This window comes from Boleophthalmus pectinirostris, unplaced genomic scaffold (genome assembly GCF_026225935.1).
Source record: "Boleophthalmus pectinirostris isolate CB_2022bp ecotype Guang Dong unplaced genomic scaffold, ASM2622593v1 HiC_scaffold_19, whole genome shotgun sequence".
NCBI lineage: Eukaryota > Metazoa > Chordata > Actinopteri > Gobiiformes > Gobiidae > Boleophthalmus > Boleophthalmus pectinirostris.
Window position 1 is genome coordinate 45040334 of NW_026571140.1, and position 21421 is coordinate 45061754.

General features: G+C 45.4%; 2 protein-coding genes across 2 annotated transcripts in view; one reads left to right on the forward strand and one right to left on the reverse strand.

Annotated features, from left to right (window-relative positions):
• Positions 1–1485: 1485 nt before the first annotated feature.
• LOC129409186 (110 kDa antigen-like) lies at positions 1486–3123 on the reverse strand. Its single transcript, XM_055154392.1, has 2 exons — positions 3032–3123; positions 1486–2347 (listed from the first exon to the last, which is right to left on the reverse strand). The coding sequence occupies exons 1-2, from the start codon at positions 3121–3123 to the stop codon at positions 1486–1488; spliced, it is 954 nt and encodes a 317-aa protein (XP_055010367.1).
• The window catches only part of dbx1a (developing brain homeobox 1a), a 22459-nt gene continuing 4159 nt past the window's right edge, over positions 3122–21421 (forward strand). The window contains exons 1-3 of the mRNA XM_020938051.1: positions 3122–3342; positions 4202–4287; positions 5581–5676. Of these exons, the coding sequence (XP_020793710.1) occupies positions 3122–3342; positions 4202–4287; positions 5581–5676 (403 nt within the window). The remainder of the gene's footprint in view (positions 3343–4201; positions 4288–5580; positions 5677–21421) is intronic.

Sequence of the window (21421 nt, forward strand, 5' to 3'; positions counted from 1 at the left end):
GAGAAGAACAGACCTGAAGTGTCAAGAGTTTAACACAGAGAAGAGCTCAGGTCTGTGATAATAATAATAATAATGATAATAATAATAATAATAATAATAATGATAATGATAATAATAGTAATAATAATAATAATAATAATAATAATAATAATAATAATAATAATAATAATGATAATAATATAATGAATAATAATAATAATAATAATAATAATAATAATAATAATAATAATAATAATAATAATAATAATAATGAATAATAATAATAATAATAATAATAATAATAATAATAATAATAATAATGAATAATAATAATAGATAATAATAATAATAATAATAATAATAATAACGATAATGATAATAATAATAATAATAATATAATAATGATAATAATAATAATAATAATAATAATAATATAATAATAATAATAATAATGATAATAATGATAATAATAATAATAATAATAATAATAATAATAATAGATAATGATAATAATAATAATAATAATAATAATGATAACAGCCTCTTGAGGGGCGGGGCTTTGTACGTGTGTAAAGGTTGATGTGTACGGTTCTTGTTCGTGGTCGGCGGAGCGTCTTAAAGGGATTGTCTCCATCAAACTCCTTTAACAGACGTGTTAAATGTCCCCGGCACTTCATTCATGAGCGGCAGAAGTGTGCGCTCGTGATCCTGTTAACCGTGAACGAACCGCCACCGTCAGCTGCTGTACCCCCCACACCCACCCCCCCACACCCGGACCCGGGCCCCTGCGCTCCGGGCCCCTGCGTCTCTCCGGCTCTGGTCGCTCAGGAGCCGTTTGTTGTGCAGTTTTCCGCCTCTGAAAGGAAAGTGGCGCTGATTGGATTTAAAAGGCGCACAGATGAGCGTCTCTGCGCATCAAACTCCCATTACCGGGGCTTAACGGGGCGGGGGCCCAGGGGGCGGGGGCCGGGGCCCGCGCTCTGAGCTAAAGGGCCTCAAATCTGACAGGATAATCTCCAGCGCAGAGGCCCGAGCTCCACCGGGGCCATTTAGAGTTTTACACTCAAGTGTTTTACTCCAGAGTCATGTTCAGTCACTGACACTGGAAACAGCTGTGAGTGGAACAACTGACAGGACTGATTTATTATTATTATCATTATTATTACTATTATTATTATCATTATCATTATTATCATCATCATTATTATTATTATTATTATTATTATTATTATTATTATTATTATTATTATTATTATTATTATTAGTATTATATTATTATTCATTATTATAATTATTATTATTATTAGTATAATTATTATTATTATTATTATAATTATTATTATTATTATTATTATTATTATTATTATTATTATTATTATTATTATTATTATTATTCATTATTATTATTATTATTATTATTATTATCATTATTATTATTATTATTATTATTATGTGGACGTCCCACTGGTCACAGGTGTCTTGGTCTCGGTCTCTCTGGTCTTTGTCTCAGTCGGTCTCGGTCTCGGTGTCTTCAGTGTCTTCGGTGTCTTCGTTCTCTTCAGTGTCTTCGGTGTCTTCGGTGTCTTCGGTGTCTTCGGTGTCTTCGGTGTCTTCTTCGGTGTCTTCAGTGTCTTCGGTGTCTTCGGTGTCTTCGGTGTCTTCGGTGTCTTCGGTGTCTTCGGTGTCTTCGGTGTCTTCGGTGTCTTCAGTGTCTTCGGTGTCTTCGGTGTCTTCGGTGTCTTCAGTCTCTTCGTCTTTCGTGTCTTCGTGTCTTCGGTCTCTTCGTCTTCGTCTCTTCGGTGTCTTCGGTCTCGGTGTCTTCGGTCTTCGGTCTTCGTGTCTTCGGTGTCTTCGGTGTCTTCGGTTCTTCTTCAGGTCTTCGTCTTCGGTGTCTTTCTTCGGTGTCTTCAGTGTCTTCGGTGTCTTCGGTGTCTTCGGTGTCTTCGGTGTCTTCAGTCTCTTCGGTCTTCGTCTTCGTTCTCGGTCTTCGGTGTCTTCGGTGTCTTCGGTGTCTTCGGTGTCTTCGGTGTCTTCGGTGTCTTCGGTCTCTTCGGTGTCTTCGGTGTCTTCGGTGTCTTCTTCGGTGTCTTCGTGTCTTCGGTGTCTTGTCTTCGGTGTCTTCGGTGTCTTCAGTGTCTTCGGTGTCTTCGGTGTCTTCGTGTCTTCGTGTCTTCGGTTCTCTTCGGTGTCTTCAGTCTCTTCGGTGTCTTCGGTGTCTTCGGTCTCTTCGGTGTCTTCGGTGTCTTCGGTTCTTCGTCTCTTCGTGTCTTCGGTGTCTTCGTGTCTTCGTGTCTTCGTGTCTTCGGTCTCTTCGGTGTCTTCAGTCTCTTCGGTCTTCGGTCTTCGGTCTCTTCGGTGTCTTCGGTGTCTTCAGTGTCTTCGGTCTCTTCGGTGTCTTCGGTGTCTTCGGTGTCTTCGGTCTCTTCGGTGTCTTCAGTGTCTTCGGTGTCTTCGGTGTCTTCGGTGTCTTCGGTGTCTTCGGTGTCTTCGGTGTCTTCGTGTCTCTTCAGGTCTTCGGTCTCTTCGGTGTCTTCGGTCTCTTCGGTGTCTTCGGTGTCTTCGGTGTCTTCGGTGTCTTCGGTGTCTTCGGTGTCTTCGGTGTCTTCGGTGTCTTCGGTGTCTTCGTCTTCGGTGTCTTCGGTGTCTTCGGTGTCTTCGGTGTCTTCGGTGTCTTCGGTGTCTTCGGTGTCTTCGGTGGCATCGTTCTGTGGAAACGTCATTTATGTCCAAACTCTTTATGTCATTTCACTTTAATGACCGTCGCACAATGAGGCTGTGAACTAAAGACCCTCACACCCCACACGCACGCGCACGCCCCCCTCACGCACACGCACGCTCCCGCTGCTTCAGGCCGTATATTCGTCGTGTTGCGCCTCTGTGGGCCTGGGGGGGGGGGGGGGTCTGATCCATAAAGTAACGCAGAGGAGCGCAGGAGCCAATCAGCGGCGGCGCACGCGGACACTTTGTTGTGGCCTTTGTTGCGCGCGTGAGGGGGCCGGGGCTCGCGCTTATAAAAGCCCCGCGCGCGCTCGGGGGGACACACACTTCTCACTTCTTCTCACTCGTGTCTCGGTCGCGTCGCTTCGCTCTGTGGATTGTTTCTGTCGTACGTGACGCTCCTGACGCACACTGCAGCGGGACCATGATGATCCCCAGCGTGCTCGCCCCCGCGGCCCTGTACCCGGGGCTGTACCGGCCCAACGCGGGCGCGCTCCCGCAGCTGCCGCACGCGTTTCCGCCGCAGAGGAGTTTCCTGGTGGAGGATCTGCTGCGCATCGGCCGCTCCGGAACAGCCGCGCCCGCGTTCACGAGCCGCTCACCGGGCGCGCTCCCGACCAGCCCCGCGTCCCTCCGGCAGCCAGAGTGAGTCCCGCACTCCACACTGAAACATTTAGAGATCACCAGGATGAGCCGGGAAAGTGTCGTCTCCAAATGTCCAAATGTCCAAATGTCCAAATGTCCAAATGTCCAAATGTCCAGGTCTCTGTGACGTCACGCGCAGGAAACTGAAACATTTGAGTATTTGACACTTTTACTGAAGCTCGAATCTGACCACGAGGAAAGTCAGACTCAGACCCAGACTCAGACTCAGACTCAGACTCAGACTCAGACTCAGACTCAGACTCAGAGTGTGAGTGGAGCCGTGGAGGTGTGTGAACCTGTAGAGTCTCACGTGTGTCTGGGGGTTGTGTGTGAACCTGTAGAGTCTCACGTGTGTCTGGAGGTTGTGTGTGAACCTGTAGAGTCTCACGTGTGTCTGGGGGTTGTGTGTGAACCTGTAGAGTCTCACGTGTGTCTGGGGGTTGTGTGTGAACCTGTAGAGTCTCACGTGTGTCTGGGGGTTGTGTGTGAACCTGTAGAGTCTCACGTGTGTCTGGGGGTTGTGTGTGAACCTGTAGAGTCTCACGTGTGTCTGGGGGTTGTGTGTGAACCTGTAGAGTCTCACGTGTGTCTGGGGGTTGTGTGTGAACCTGTAGAGTCTCACGTGTGTCTGGGGGTTGTGTGTGAACCTGTAGAGTCTCACGTGTGTCTGGGGGTTGTGTGTGAACCTGTAGAGTCTCACGTGTGTCTGGGGGTTGTGTGTGAACCTGTAGAGTCTCACGTGTGTCTGGGGGTTGTGTGTGAACCTGTAGAGTCTCACGTGTGTCTGGGGGTTTCTCACACTCTTCGCTCTGAACATGTTTCCTGTTTCTAAAAGATTCTTTGTGTTTGTTTGTTTCAGATCTGAATCCAAAACCTCCGGAGGTAAAGACTCGTCCTTCCTCAAGTTTGGAGTCAGTGCGATTCTCGCCCCGTCTCCTAAAGCAGGTGTGTGTCTCATCCTGTCTGTGTGTGTGTGTCTGTGTGTCTGTGTGTCTGTGTGTGTGTGTCTGTGTGTGTGTCTCATCCTGTCTGTGTGTGTGTGTCTGTGTGTGTGTGTCTGTGTGTGTGTGTGTGTGTGTCTGTGTGTGTGTGTGTCTGTGTGTGTGTCTGTGTGTGTGTCTGTGTGTGTGTGTCTGTGTGTGTGTCTGTGTGTGTGTGTGTGTCTGTGTGTGTGTCTGTGTGTGTGTGTGTGTGTGTGTCTGTGTGTGTGTGTGTGTGTGTGTGTCTGTGTGTGTGTGTGTGTGTGTGTGTGTGTCTGTGTGTGTGTGTGTCTGTGTGTGTGTCTGTGTGTGTGTGTGTGTGTGTCTGTGTGTGTGTCTGTGTGTGTCTGTGTGTGTGTGTCTGTGTGTGTGTGTGTCTGTGTGTGTGTCTGTGTGTGTGTGTGTCTGTGTGTGTGTGTGTGTGTCTGTGTGTGTGTCTGTGTGTGTGTGTGTGTGTCTGTGTGTGTGTGTGTCTGTGTGTCTGTGTGTGTGTGTGTGTGTGTGTGTCTGTGTGTGTGTCTGTGTGTGTGTGTGTGTCTGTGTGTGTGTGTGTCTGTGTGTGTGTCTGTGTGTTCTGTGTGTGTGTCTGTGTCTGTGTGTGTGTGTCTGTGTGTGTGTGTGTGTGTGTCTGTGTGTGTGTAATGTGTCTGGTCTGGACTTGGATGGAGCCACAGGAGGTGCCAGGAGGTTGTTGTGTCCTTAGGCAAGACACTTCACCCACATTGCCTAGTGTGAAAATGGTGTTTGTGTGTGTGTTTGTGTGTGTATAATGTGTTTGTGTGTGTGTGTGTGTATAATGTGTGTGTATAGTGTGTGTGTGTTGTGTGTGTATAATGTGTGTGTTTGTGTGTGTGTGTGTATAATGTGTGTGTGTGTGTGTGTGTGTATAATGTGTGTGTTTGTGTGTGTATAATGTGTGTGTTTGTGTGTGTATAATGTGTGTGTTTGTGTGTGTGTGTGTATAATGTGTGTGTATAATGTGTGTGTATAATGTGTGTGTTTGTGTGTGTGTGTGTGTATAATGTGTGTGTATAATGTGTGTGTTTGTGTGTGTGTGTGTGTGTGTGTGTGTGTATAATGTGTGTGTGTGTGTGTGTGTGTGTATAATGTGTGTGTATAATGTGTGTGTATAATGTGTGTGTTTGTGTGTGTGTGTGTGTGTGTATAATGTGTGTGTATAATGTGTGTGTTTGTGTGTGTGTGTGTGTGTGTGTGTATAATGTGTGTGTATAATGTGTGTGTGTTTGTGCGTCCACAGTGTCTCCTCCTCCGTCTCTGCATGTTCCAAAGTCGTTCCCGTTGCCGTGTTTCGACGCCGGTTTCCACCCACTGTTCAGAACTCCATACCTGCCAGGTGAGTCTGTACACACAACTACACACACAAACACACAACTACACACACATACACACAACTACACACAACTACACACAACTACACACACACTACACACACTACACACAACTACACACAACTACACACAACTACACACAACACACTACACACACACTACACAACTACACACAACACACAACACACACACACAACTACACACAACTACACAACTACACACACACACACACATACACACACTACACACACACACACTACACACAACTACACACACACTACACACACAACTACACAACTACACACTACACACAACTACACACACACTACACACACACACACAACCCACAACTACACACAACACACAACTACACACAACACACAACACTACACACACACACACAACTACACACACTACACAACACACACAATACACACACACTACACACACACTACACACACAATACACACAACACACAACACACACTACACACACAACTACACACACACACTACACACAACTACACACACACTACACACAACTACACACACAACTACACACACACACACACTACACACACACACAACTACACACACACAACTACACACACACTACACACAACACACACACACTACACACACACACAACTACACACACAACTACACACAAACACACAACACACACACTACACACACACACACAACTACACACAACAACTACACACAACTACACACACACACTACACACACAACACACACACACTACACACACACACACACACACACACTACACACAACTACACAACACAACTACACACAACTACTACACACAACTACACACAACACACACACACACACACTACACAACTACACACAACTACACACAACTACACACAACTACACACACACACACACACAAACACACACACACACTACACACACTACACAACACACACACTACACACAACTACACACACACACACACACACACAACACACACAACTACACACACAACACACACACACTACACAACACACACACTACACACAACACACACACACAACTACACACACACACACACACTACACACACAACTACACACAACTACACACTACACACACACTACACACACACTACACACAACTACACACACACACACACACACACACACTACACACACTACACACACACACACACACACACACACACACACACAACTACACACACTACACACACAACTACACACACTACACAACACACACACAACTACACACAACTACACAACTACACACACAACACTACACACACAACTACACACAACTACACACACTACACACACACACACAACTACACACACAACTACACACACAACTACACACAACTACACACAACTACACACACACACACTACACACAACACACACAACTACACACACAACACACAACTACACACACACACACACACACTACACACAACTACACACACACACACACAACTACACACACACACACAACTACACACACACACACAACTACACACACAACTACACACACACACTACACACACACACACACACAACTACACACACAACACACACACACACACAACTACACACACACACACACTACACACACAACTACACACACACACACACACACACACTACACACACACTACACACAACAACACACACACACACACACAACACAATACACACACAACACTACACACACTACACACACACAACACACACACACACACACACACACAACACAACACACACACACACACACACACACATACACACACACAACTACACACACACACACACACACACACTACACACACTACACACAACTACACACACACACACACACACATACACACACACACACACACACACACACACACACAACACACACACTACACACACAACTACACACACACACACACAACTACACACACACACACACAACTACACACACAAACTACACACACAACTACACACACACACACACACACAACTACACACAAACACACACACAACTACACACACAACTACACACACACACACTACACACACACACACACACACACACACACACTACACACACACACACACTACACACACTACACACACAACTACACACACACACACACACACACACACACACACACACACACACACAACTACACACACAACTACACACACACACACACACACAACACTACACACACAACTACACACACAACACACACACTACACACACACACACACACACACACACACACTACACACACACTACACACACTACACACACAACTACACACACACACTACACACACACACTACACACACAACACACACACAACTACACACACACACACACACACACACACACACACACTACACACACACACACACACTACACACACACTACACACACACACACACACAACTACACACACACAACTACACACACAACTACACACACAACTACACACACAAACACACACAACTACACACACAAACTACACACACAACTACACACATACACACACTACACACACACACACTACACACACAACTACACACACAACACACAATACACACACAACTACACACACACACACTACACACACACACACACACAACACACACACACACACAACTACACACAACTACACACACACACACACACACACACAACTACACACACAACTACACACACAACACACTACACACACACTACACACACAACTACACACAACTACACACACAACTACACACAACACACACACTACACACACACATACACACACAACACACCTACACACACAACACACACACAACTACACACAAACTACACACACAACTACACACACACACACACTACACACACAACACACACACACTACACACACTACACACAACTACACACACACTACACACAAACACTACACACAACACACACACACACACACTACACACACACACACACACACACACACACACACAACTACACACAACACACACACACAACACACACACAACTACACAAACTACACACACACACACACTACACACACACACACACAACTACACACACACACACACACACACACACACACACACACACACACTACACACACACACACACAACACACACACACACACACACACACACAACACACACACACACACACAACACACACACAACACACACACACACACACAACTACACACACACACACTACACACACACACACACACACACACACACACACACACACACACACACACACACACACACACACACACACAACTACACACAACTACACACACAACTACACACACAACTACACACAACAACACACAACTACACACAACAACTACACACACACACACACACACACACAACTACACACAACTACACACACAACACACACACACTACACACACACAACACACACACACACTACACACACACTACACACACACACACACACACACACATACACACAACACACACACAACACACACACAACTACACACACACACACTACACACACTACACACACAACTACACACAAACACACAACACACACACTACACAACACACACAACTACACACACTACACACACAACACACAACACACACACTACACACACAACTACACACACACACAACTACACACAACTACACACAACTACACACACACACACACACACACTACACACACAACTACACACAACTACACACAACACACACACACAACTACACAACACACACACACCACACACACACACACACTACACACAACTACACACACAACTACACACACACACACACACACAACTACACAACTACACACACAACTACACACACACACTACACACACACTACACACACACTACACACAAACTACACACAACTACACACACTACACACAACTAACACAACTACACAACACAACACACAACTACACACACAAACTACACACACACACACACACACTACACACAACAACTACACACACAACTACACACAACACTACACACACACTACACACACACACTACACACACACTACACACACAACAACTACACACACACACACAACTACACACACACACACACACACACACACATACACACACACACACAACTACACACAACTACACACACACTACACACAACTACACACACACACACACACACACAACTACACACACACAACTACACACTACACACACACACACAACTACACACACACACACTACACACAACTACACACACAACTACACAACAACTACACACACACACACAACTACACACAACTACACACAACTACACACTACACACACAACACACACACACACACACACACAACTACACACAACTCACTACACACACACACACACAACACACACACAACTACACACACTACACACACATACACACAACTACACACAAACTACACACAACTACACACAACTACACACACACACTACACACACAACACACACAACACACAACTACACACACAACTACACACAACTACACACACACACACAACTACACACACACACACACTACACACACACACACACACACTACACACAACACACACACATACAACACACACTACACACACACACACACAACACAACANTCTGTGTGTGTGTCTGTGTGTGTGTGTGTGTGTGTGTGTGTGTGTGTGTGTCTGTGTGTGTGTGTGTGTGTGTGTGTGTGTCTGTGTGTGTGTGTCTGTGTGTGTGTGTGTCTGTGTGTGTGTCTGTGTGTGGTCTGTTGGATGTCCACAGGAGGTGCCAGGAGGTTGTTGTGTCCTTAGGCAAGACACTTCACCCACATTGCCTAGTGTGAAAATGGTGTTTGTGTGTGTATAATGTGTTTGTGTGTGTGTGTGTGTGTGTGTTATAATGTGTGTGTGTGTGTGTATGTGTGTGTTAAATGTGTGTGTATAATGTGTGTGTGTGTGTAATGTGTGTGTTTGTGTTTGTATTAATGTGTTTGTGTGTGTGTGTGTGTGTGTGTATGTGTGTATAATGTGTGTGTTTGTGTGTGTATAATGTGTGTATAATGTGTGTGTTATAATGTGTGTGTTTGTATAATGTGTGTGTTTGTGTGTGTGTGTGTGTGTATAATGTGTGTGTTTGTGTGTGTGTGTGTATAATGTGTGTGTATAATGTGTGTGTTTGTGTGTGTGTGTGTATAATGTGTGTGTATAATGTGTGTGTTTGTGCGTCCACAGTGTCTCCTCCTCCGTCTCTGCATGTTCCAAAGTCGTTCCCGTTGCCGTGTTTCGACGCCGGTTTCCACCCACTGTTCAGAACTCCATACCTGCCAGGTGAGTCTGTACACACAACTACACACAACTACACACAACTACACAACTACACACTACACACACTACACACAACTACACAACACACACACACACTACACACAACTACACACAACACACTACACAACTACACACACACACACTACACACACACACAACTACACACACACACACACACACACACTACTACAACACACACACACACACACAACTACACACACACTACACACAACTACACACACTACACACACTACACACACAACAACTACACACACACAACTACACACAACTACACACACAAACTACACACACTACACACACACACAACTACACACAACACACAACTACACACACACACACAACTACACACACACACACAAACTACACACACACATAACACACACACAACTACACACACAACTACACACTACACAACTAACACACACAACTACACACACAAACACACACACACACACACACACTACACACACACACACAACTACACACAAACTACACACACACTACACACAACACACACACAACTACACACACACACACACACACACACACAACTACACACACAACACACACACACACACAACTACACACACATACACACAACACACACACACTACACACACAACTACACACACAAACACACACACACAATACACACACACACACACTACACACACACACAATACACACACACACACACACACACACACACACACAACTACACACACAACACAATACACACAACTACACACACACACACAACTACACACACACACACACTACACACACACTACACACACACACACACACAACACTACACACACAAACACACAACTACACACACAACTACACAAATATACACACACACACACAACTACACACACAACACACAACTACACACAACTACACACAACACTACACACACTACACACACTACACACACACACAACTACACACAACTACACACACACACTACACACACAACTACACTACACACACACACACACACACTACACAACTACACACACTACACACAAACAACCACTACACAACTACACACAACTACACACAACTACACACAACTACACACACATACACACACAACACAACTACACACAACTACACACACAAACACACAACTACACACACAAACTACACACACTAACACACACACTACACAACTACACACACAACTACACAACACACACTACACACAACTACACACACAACACTACACACAACTACACACACACACAACTACACACACAACTACACACACACACACACAACTACACACACAACACACAACACACACACAACTACACACACACTACACACAACTACACACAACTACACACAACACACAACTACACAACTACACACACTACACACAACACACACACACTACACACACAACACACAACTACACACACAACTACACACAACACACACAAACACACACACACACAACACACACTACACACACAACACACACAACTACACACAACTACACACACACACTACACACACACACTACACACAACTACACACAACTACACACACACTACACACACTACACACAACAACAACTACACACACACAACTACACACACACACAAACACACACAACACACACACTACACACACAACACACTACACACTACACACACAACTACACACACACACACACACAACTACACACACAACTACACACACAACACACAACTATACACACAACACACAACTACACACACAACACACTACACACACAACACACACAACACACAACTACACACACAACTACACACACACTACACACACAACACACAACTACACACACACACACACACAACTACACACACAACACACAACTACACACACAACACACACACACACACACAACTACACACAACTACACACAACTAACACTACACACACTACACACACAACTACACACACAACACACTACACACAACTACACACACACTACACACACAACTACACACAACTACACACACAACACACAAACTACACACACACACACACTACACACACAACTACACACAACTACACACACACACTACACACAATACACACACACACACTACACACACAACTACACACACAACTACACACACAACACACACACACACACTACACACACAACTAACACACACACACACACAACTACACACACACACACAAACTAACACACACAACTACACACAACTACACACACAACTACACACACAACTACACACACAACTACACACACAACTACACACACAACTACACAACTACACACACTACACACAACTACACACACAACTACACACACAACTACACACACTACACTACACACACAACTACACACACACTACACACACAACTACACACACACTACACACAACTACACACACACAACACACACACTAACTACACACACACTACACACACACAACTACACACACACACTACACACAACACACATACACACACAACTACACACACAACTACACACACACACACACACAACTACACACACTACACACACTACACACACAACTACACACAACACACACACTAACACACACACACACACACAACTACACACAACTACACACACATACACACAACTACACACACACACTACACACACAACTACACACACACTACACACACTACACACACAACTACACACACACACACAACTACACACACACACACTACACACAACTACACACACAACTACACACAACTACAACACACAACTACACACACAACTACACACACAACTACACACACAACTACACACACAACTACACACACAAACACACACACACTACACACAACTACACACCACTACACACAACTACACACACACACAACTACACACACAACTACACACACAACTACACACACAACACACACACACACACAAACACACACACAACTACACACACAACTACACACACTACACACACACACACAACAAAATACACACACAACTACACACACAACTACACACACACTACACACTACACACACAACACTACACACACAACTACAACAACTACACACACACACACACACTACACACACACAACACACAAACACACAACACAACTACACAACTACACACACACACACACACAACACACACACACACACACACTACACAACTACACACAACTACACACACAACACACACACACACACAACTACAACACAACTACACACAACACACACACACACACACACACACAACTACACACACACTACACACAACTACACACAATACACACACACACACACAACTACACAACTACACACACACTACACACACACACACTACACACACAACTACACACACACACACAACTACACACAACTACACACACAACTACACACAACTACACACAACTACACACACAACTACACACAACTACACACACAACTACACACACAACTACACACAACACACAACTACACACAACTACACACACAACTACACACACAACTACACACACACACACACAACTACACACACAAACACACAACTACACACACAACTACACACACAACTACACACACTACACACACACTACACTACACACAACAACACACACAAACTACACACACAACACTACACACACAACTACACACACACACTACACAACTACACACACACAACTACACACAACTACACACACACACACTACACACACAACTACACACACAACTACACACACTACACACACAACACAACTACACACACAACTACACACAACTACACAACACTACACACACAACTACACACAACTACACACACAAACTACACAACTACACACAACTACACAACTACACACACAACTAACACACAACTACACAACACACAAACTACACACAACAACTACACACACTACACACAACTACACTACACAACACACTACACACACAACTACACACACACACACAACTACACACACAACACACAACACACACAACTACACACACACACAACTACACACAACTACACACTACACACAACTACACACAACAACTACACACAACTACACACACACTACACACAACACACACTACACACAACTACACACACTACACTACACACAACTACACACAACTACACAACAACTACACACACAACTACACACAACTACACACACAACTACACACACACACTACACACAACTACACACACAACTACACACAACTACACACAACTACACAACTACACACAACTACACAATACACACAACTACACACACAACTACATCTCCACGCTGCAGTGAAACATGTACAGGCTGAACATGCGTCCAGTCCAAAAGGTCCATGTCATTTGAGTTTAGGTTAATTTCTGACTTTTGTCTTTTTAAACATTTGCGTCGCTCGTGAAGGTGTCGAGTTTCACTCTGGAGTTTTGTTCTCAGTCGTTTTGGTTTTTTTGGCGACGTGTTTGTGTCAGAGTGAAGAGGTCAGGGAGCGGGAGGAGAGCAGCGGGTGGAGGAGTGTGGAGGAGTGGTGGAGGACAGGTGGAGGACAGGTGGAGGACAGGTGGAGGAGTGGTGGAGGAGGTGGTGGAGGACAGGTGGAGGACAGGTGGAGGACAGGTGGAGGACTGGTGGAGACAGGGAGGACAGGTGGAAGGACTGGAGGACTGGTGGAGGAGGGTGGAGGACAGGTGGAGGACTGGTGGAGGACAGGTGGAGGACAGGTGGAGGACAGGTGGAGGACTGGTGGAGGACTGGTGGAGGACTGGGAGGACTGGTGGAGGACAGGTGGAGGACAGGTGGAGGACAGGTGGAGGACTGGTGGAGGACAGGTGGAGGACAGGTGGAGGACAGGTGGAGGACTGGTGGAGGGTGGAGGAGGACGAGGACAGGTGGAGGACAGGTGGAGGACTGGTGGAGGACAGGTGGAGGACTGGTGGAGGACAGGTGGAGGACAGGTGGAGGACAGGTGGAGGACTGGTGGAGGACTGGGAGGACTGTGGGACTGGATGGAGGTGGAGTGGTGGAGGAGGTGGAGGACAGGTGGAGGAGGACTGGAGGACTGGAGGACAGGTGGAGGAGGACAGGTGGGAGTGTGGAGGACAGGTGGAGGACAGGAGTGGTGGAGTGGTGGAGGACAGGTGGAGGACAGGTGGAGGACAGGTGGAGGACAGGTGGAGGACAGGTGGAGGACTGGTGGAGGACAGGTGGAGGAGTGGTGGAGGACAGGTGGAGGACAAGGTGGAGGAAGGTGAGGAGGAGGTGGAGGACAGGTGGAGGACTGGTGGAGGACAGGTGGAGGAGGTGGAGGACAGGTGGAGGACTGGTGGAGGACTGGTGGAGGAGTGGTGGAGGACAGGTGGAGGACAGGTGGAGGAGTGGTGGAGGACAGGTGGAGGACAGGTGGAGGACAGGTGGAGGACTGGTGGAGGAGGACAGGTGGAGGACAGGTGGAGGAGTGGTGGAGGACAGGTGGAGGACTGGTGGAGGACAGGTGGAGGACTGGTGGAGGACTGGTGGAGGACAGGTGGAGGACAGGTGGAGGACTGGTGGAGGACAGGTGGAGGACTGGTGGAGGACAGGTGGAGGAGTGGTGGAGGACAGGTGGAGGACAGGTGGAGGACAGGTGGAGGAGTGGTGGAGGACAGGTGGAGGAGGTGGTGGAGGACAGGTGGAGGACTGGTGGAGGACTGGTGGGGAGGATGAGGTGGAGGACAGGTGGACTGAGGAGTGGAGGAGTGGTGGAGGACAGGTGGAGGACAGGTGGAGGACAGGTGGAGGACTGGTGGAGGAGTGGTGGAGGACAGGTGGAGGACAGGTGGAGGACAGGTGGAGGACTGGTGGAGGTGGAGGACAGGTGAGGGAGGTGGTGGAGGACAGGTGGAGGACAGGTGGAGGAGTGGTGGAGGACAGGTGGAGGACAGGTGGAGGACTGGTGGAGGACAGGTGGAGGACAGGTGGAGGACTGGTGGTGGAGGACAGGTGGAGGACAGGTGGAGGACAGGTGTGAGGAGTGGAGGAGGACTGAGGACTGGGAGGAGGACAGGTGGAGGACAGGTGGAGGACAGGTGGAGGACAGTGGTGGAGGAGTGGTGGAGGACAGGTGGAGGACTGGTGGAGGACAGGTGGAGGACAGGTGGAGGAGTGGTGGAGGACAGGTGGAGGACAGGTGGAGGACAGGTGGAGGACAGGTGGAGGACAGGTGGAGGACAGGTGGAGGAGTGGTGGAGGACAGGTGGAGGACAGGTGGAGGACTGGTGGAGGACAGGTGGAGGACAGGTGGAGGACTGGTGGAGGACAGGTGGTGGAGACAGGTGGAGGGTGGAGGACAGTGGAGGACAGGTGGAGGAGGTGGAGGAGTGGTGGAGGACAGGTGGAGGACAGGTGGAGGACAGGTGGAGGACAGGTGGAGGAGTGGTGGAGTGGAGTGGTGAGGACAGGTGGAGGAAGGTGGAGGAACAGGTGGAGGAAGGTGGAGGACAGGTGGAGGACAGGTGGAGGACAGGTGGAGGACAGGTGGTGGAGGAAGTGGAGGACAAGGTGGAGACAGGTGGAGGACAGGTGGAGGACAGGTGGAGGACAGGTGGGCATCGGTCATGCACTAATTGACCCATTAGGAGCTTTTCAAGGGGCTGGGATCTGCCCACACCCACAGACGGACAGACAGAGGGAGGAGGAGGAGGAGGAGGGAGGAACCGGGCAGAAACGCTCGGCCAAAATCTCAAACCTAAACTCTTAAATCTGCCAGAAAATGAGTTAAAGTCATGAAATGTTGTGTCCACGCAGCAAGATCGTTTTACTTGGACGAGTTCTCCTCAAATAAACGACTCTAGATGAAAACGAAGCGTCTCAGAACGAGTGAGGAGAGAATAAATCTGAAAACAACATGAAGAACCTGAGAGAAGTTCTAAAGATCTTGTCCAGGTCCGAGACGTTTGCGGTGACAGAGTCGGAGTCGCTGAGATGATCTGCAGTTTGGACAAAGACTCAAACTCTCAAACTCACAATAAATGAGGATTTTTTCTGCTGATAAATTTTCCAACACAGACCTGGGTAAAAAAGTATCTTGTTGTAAAGATCTGTTGCTGCTGCTGCTGCTGCTGCTGCTGCTGCTGGTGGTGGTGGTGTTGTTCTGGTGTTCTGTTGTTCTGTTGTTCTGTTGTTCTGTTGTTCTGTTGTTCTGAAGTTCTGGAGGCCATTTTGTGTCCCTGATGGAGTTTAATCTGCTCCCAAGTCCATTAAGTCTTTTTCTCTTTCACTTGTTCATAAAGAGGCTCCATTCATCCCCTCGTCTCAATGACCCTCCTCCTCCTCCTCCTCCTCCTCCTCCTCCTCCTCCTCCTCCTCCTCCTCCTCCTCCTCCCTCCTCCTCCTCCTCCTCCTCCTCCTCCTCCTCCTCCTCCTCCTCCTCCTCCTCCTCCTCCTCCTCCCTCCTCCTCCTCCTCCTCCTCCTCCTCCTCCTCCTCCCTCTCTTCTCTCTTGTGGAATGTGCCGGGTTTGTTTGCCTGCGTCTCTCCTCCTCAGTAACACTTTATAATAACTACACCTTATTTAGCCTTAATAAAGCATGAACAAAGACTTAATTAAGAATGAACAAAGACTTAATTAATAATGATTCACACTTAGTAACTACTTTATTACTACCTTAATTAGCACTTGCACTTAATGTGCCTGTGCTGTAAATAGTTACTCATAATTATTTCATACTTAATTACTCATGAACTAACCATTTGAGCATTTATTAATCATTAGTAAACTATGAGAGAATGATTTACTAATAATGTAACACAATGATCATTCAGGCAGCTGTTCTCTGTTAAGTCTTTTTGAGAGCTTTTCTAAAGTGAAGATGAATTATGCTTTATTAAGCATTTACTAAGCGTGAATCATTATTAATTAAATCTTTGTTCATGATTTATTAAGGCTAAGTAAGTAAGGTGTAGTTATTATAAAGTGTTACCTCCTCCTCTTCTCTCTTCTCTTTTCTCTTCTCTCCTGGTTTGTCGTCGTGTTTTTATTCTTTACTCGTTTCTCTGCGTGTGTGATTTTTTTTTGGTCTATTTCTCTTCGTTACACAGAAAAACCTGGAGGGTTAAAATTTCAGGGTAAAATATTTTGTTTTTAACACCAAAAGTGTTTTATTTTAACTCTTTGAAAGTTAAATGTGTGTTGGAGTTGGGCTTATTGGCCAAAGTTTATGTGGCTGAAGTTAATTCAACTTCTCTTAGTGTTAATTTGTTTATAATTTCATCTTAAATTAACTCAAATAAAGTGTAAAAATAAAACTCCTCTGTGTGTTGTTGAGTTAAATCAGGATAACTCTACAAAGTGTTATCTGTTTACTCTCTAAACCTTCATTTAACTCTGGATTTGGGGTTAAAGAGGAGCTTTGGTCCAGTTTTACTTCATGAACATTTAAACAAGTGTTAAATTAACTCTAGAACAGAGTGACTCAGAGAAACTCTGAGAAAATGTTAAAAATGATTCTGTCAGAGTTGATTTGAACTTTCTCTCTTTCCCTCCTCTCTCTTGCTCTCGTGGTGAATTTTTTTAAGTCTGTTTTTTCTCCTTTCCTTCTCTCTTTCTCTCCTCCTCCTCCTCCTCACTCTCTTCATCCTCCTCACCCCAGCTCTCCTGGTGTGGCCTGGTGATTGTCTGGGGGGTGTTCTGTCCCTCGTCCCCCTCGTCCCCCTCGTCCCCCTCGTCCCCCTCGTCCCCCTCGTCCCCGTCGTCCTCTGATTGTGAGTGTGTGTAAATGTGTCCTTTTGTGTGTTTTCCGTCGCCTCAGAGTGAGTCCATTACTTCACACTTAGTCTTCACGCCGCGTTAACTTCTGTGTGCGAGTCCCAAAGACGCAGAGACGCATTTGCATCCCAAAGCCGCGCTGACGCGCCACGGCTAATTACTCACCGCACACCGTTTCAACGCCGACAAACACCGACAAACACCAACAAACACCGACAAACACAAACAAACACAAACAAACACCAACAAACACCAACAAACACCGACAAACACAAACAAACACAAACAAACACAAACAAACACCGACAAACACAAACAAACAAACACAAAACAAACACAAACAAACACAAACAAACACCAACAAACACAAACAAACACAAACAAACACAAACAAACACAACAAACACAAACAAACACAAACAAACACCAAACAAACAAACAAAACAAACACCACAAACAACACACGACAAACACAAAAACAAAACACAAACAAACAAACACCGACAAACACAAACACGACAAACACAAACAAACACCAAACAAACACACGACAAACACAAACAAAACAAACAAACAAACAAACAAACAAACACACGACAAACACAAACAAACACCGACAAACACAAACACACAAACAAACACAAACAAACACAAACAAACACCGACAAACACAAACAACAAACACCAAAACAAACACAAACAAACACAAAACAACAAACACCAACAAACAAACACACGACAAACACAAACACACAAACACACAAACAAAACACCAACAAACACAAAAACAAAACACAACACACGACAAACACAAACAAACACACAAACAAACACAAACAAACACACAAACAAACAAACACAACAAACACACAAACACGAAAACAAACACCGACAAACACAAACAAACACCAAAACACACAAACAAACAAACAAAACAAACACAAAACACCAACACCAAACAAACACCAACAAACACAAACAAACACACGACAAACACCAAACAAACACGACAAACACAAACAAACACAAACAAACACAAAAACACAAACAAACAACACAACAACAAACACCAACAAACACCGACAAACACAAACAAACACAAACAAACACAAACAAACACAAACAAACACCAACAAACACCAACAAACACCAACAAACACAAACAAACACAAACAAACACAAACAAACACCGACAAACACAAACAAACACCGACAAACACAAACAAACACCGACAAACACAAACAAACACAACAAACACCGACAAACACAAACAAACACAAACAAACACCGACAAACACAAACAAACACAAACAAAACACCGACAAACACAAACAAACAAACACCGACAAACACCAACAAACACCGACAAACACAAACAAACACCAACAAACACAAACAAACACAAACAAACACCAACAAACACAAACAAACACCGACAAACACAAACAAACACCAACAAACACAACAAACACAAACAAACACCGACAAACACAAACAAACAAACAAACACCGACAAACACCGACAAACACAAACAAACACCGACAAACACAAACAAACACCGACAAACACAAACAAACACAAACAAACACAAACGACAAACACAAACA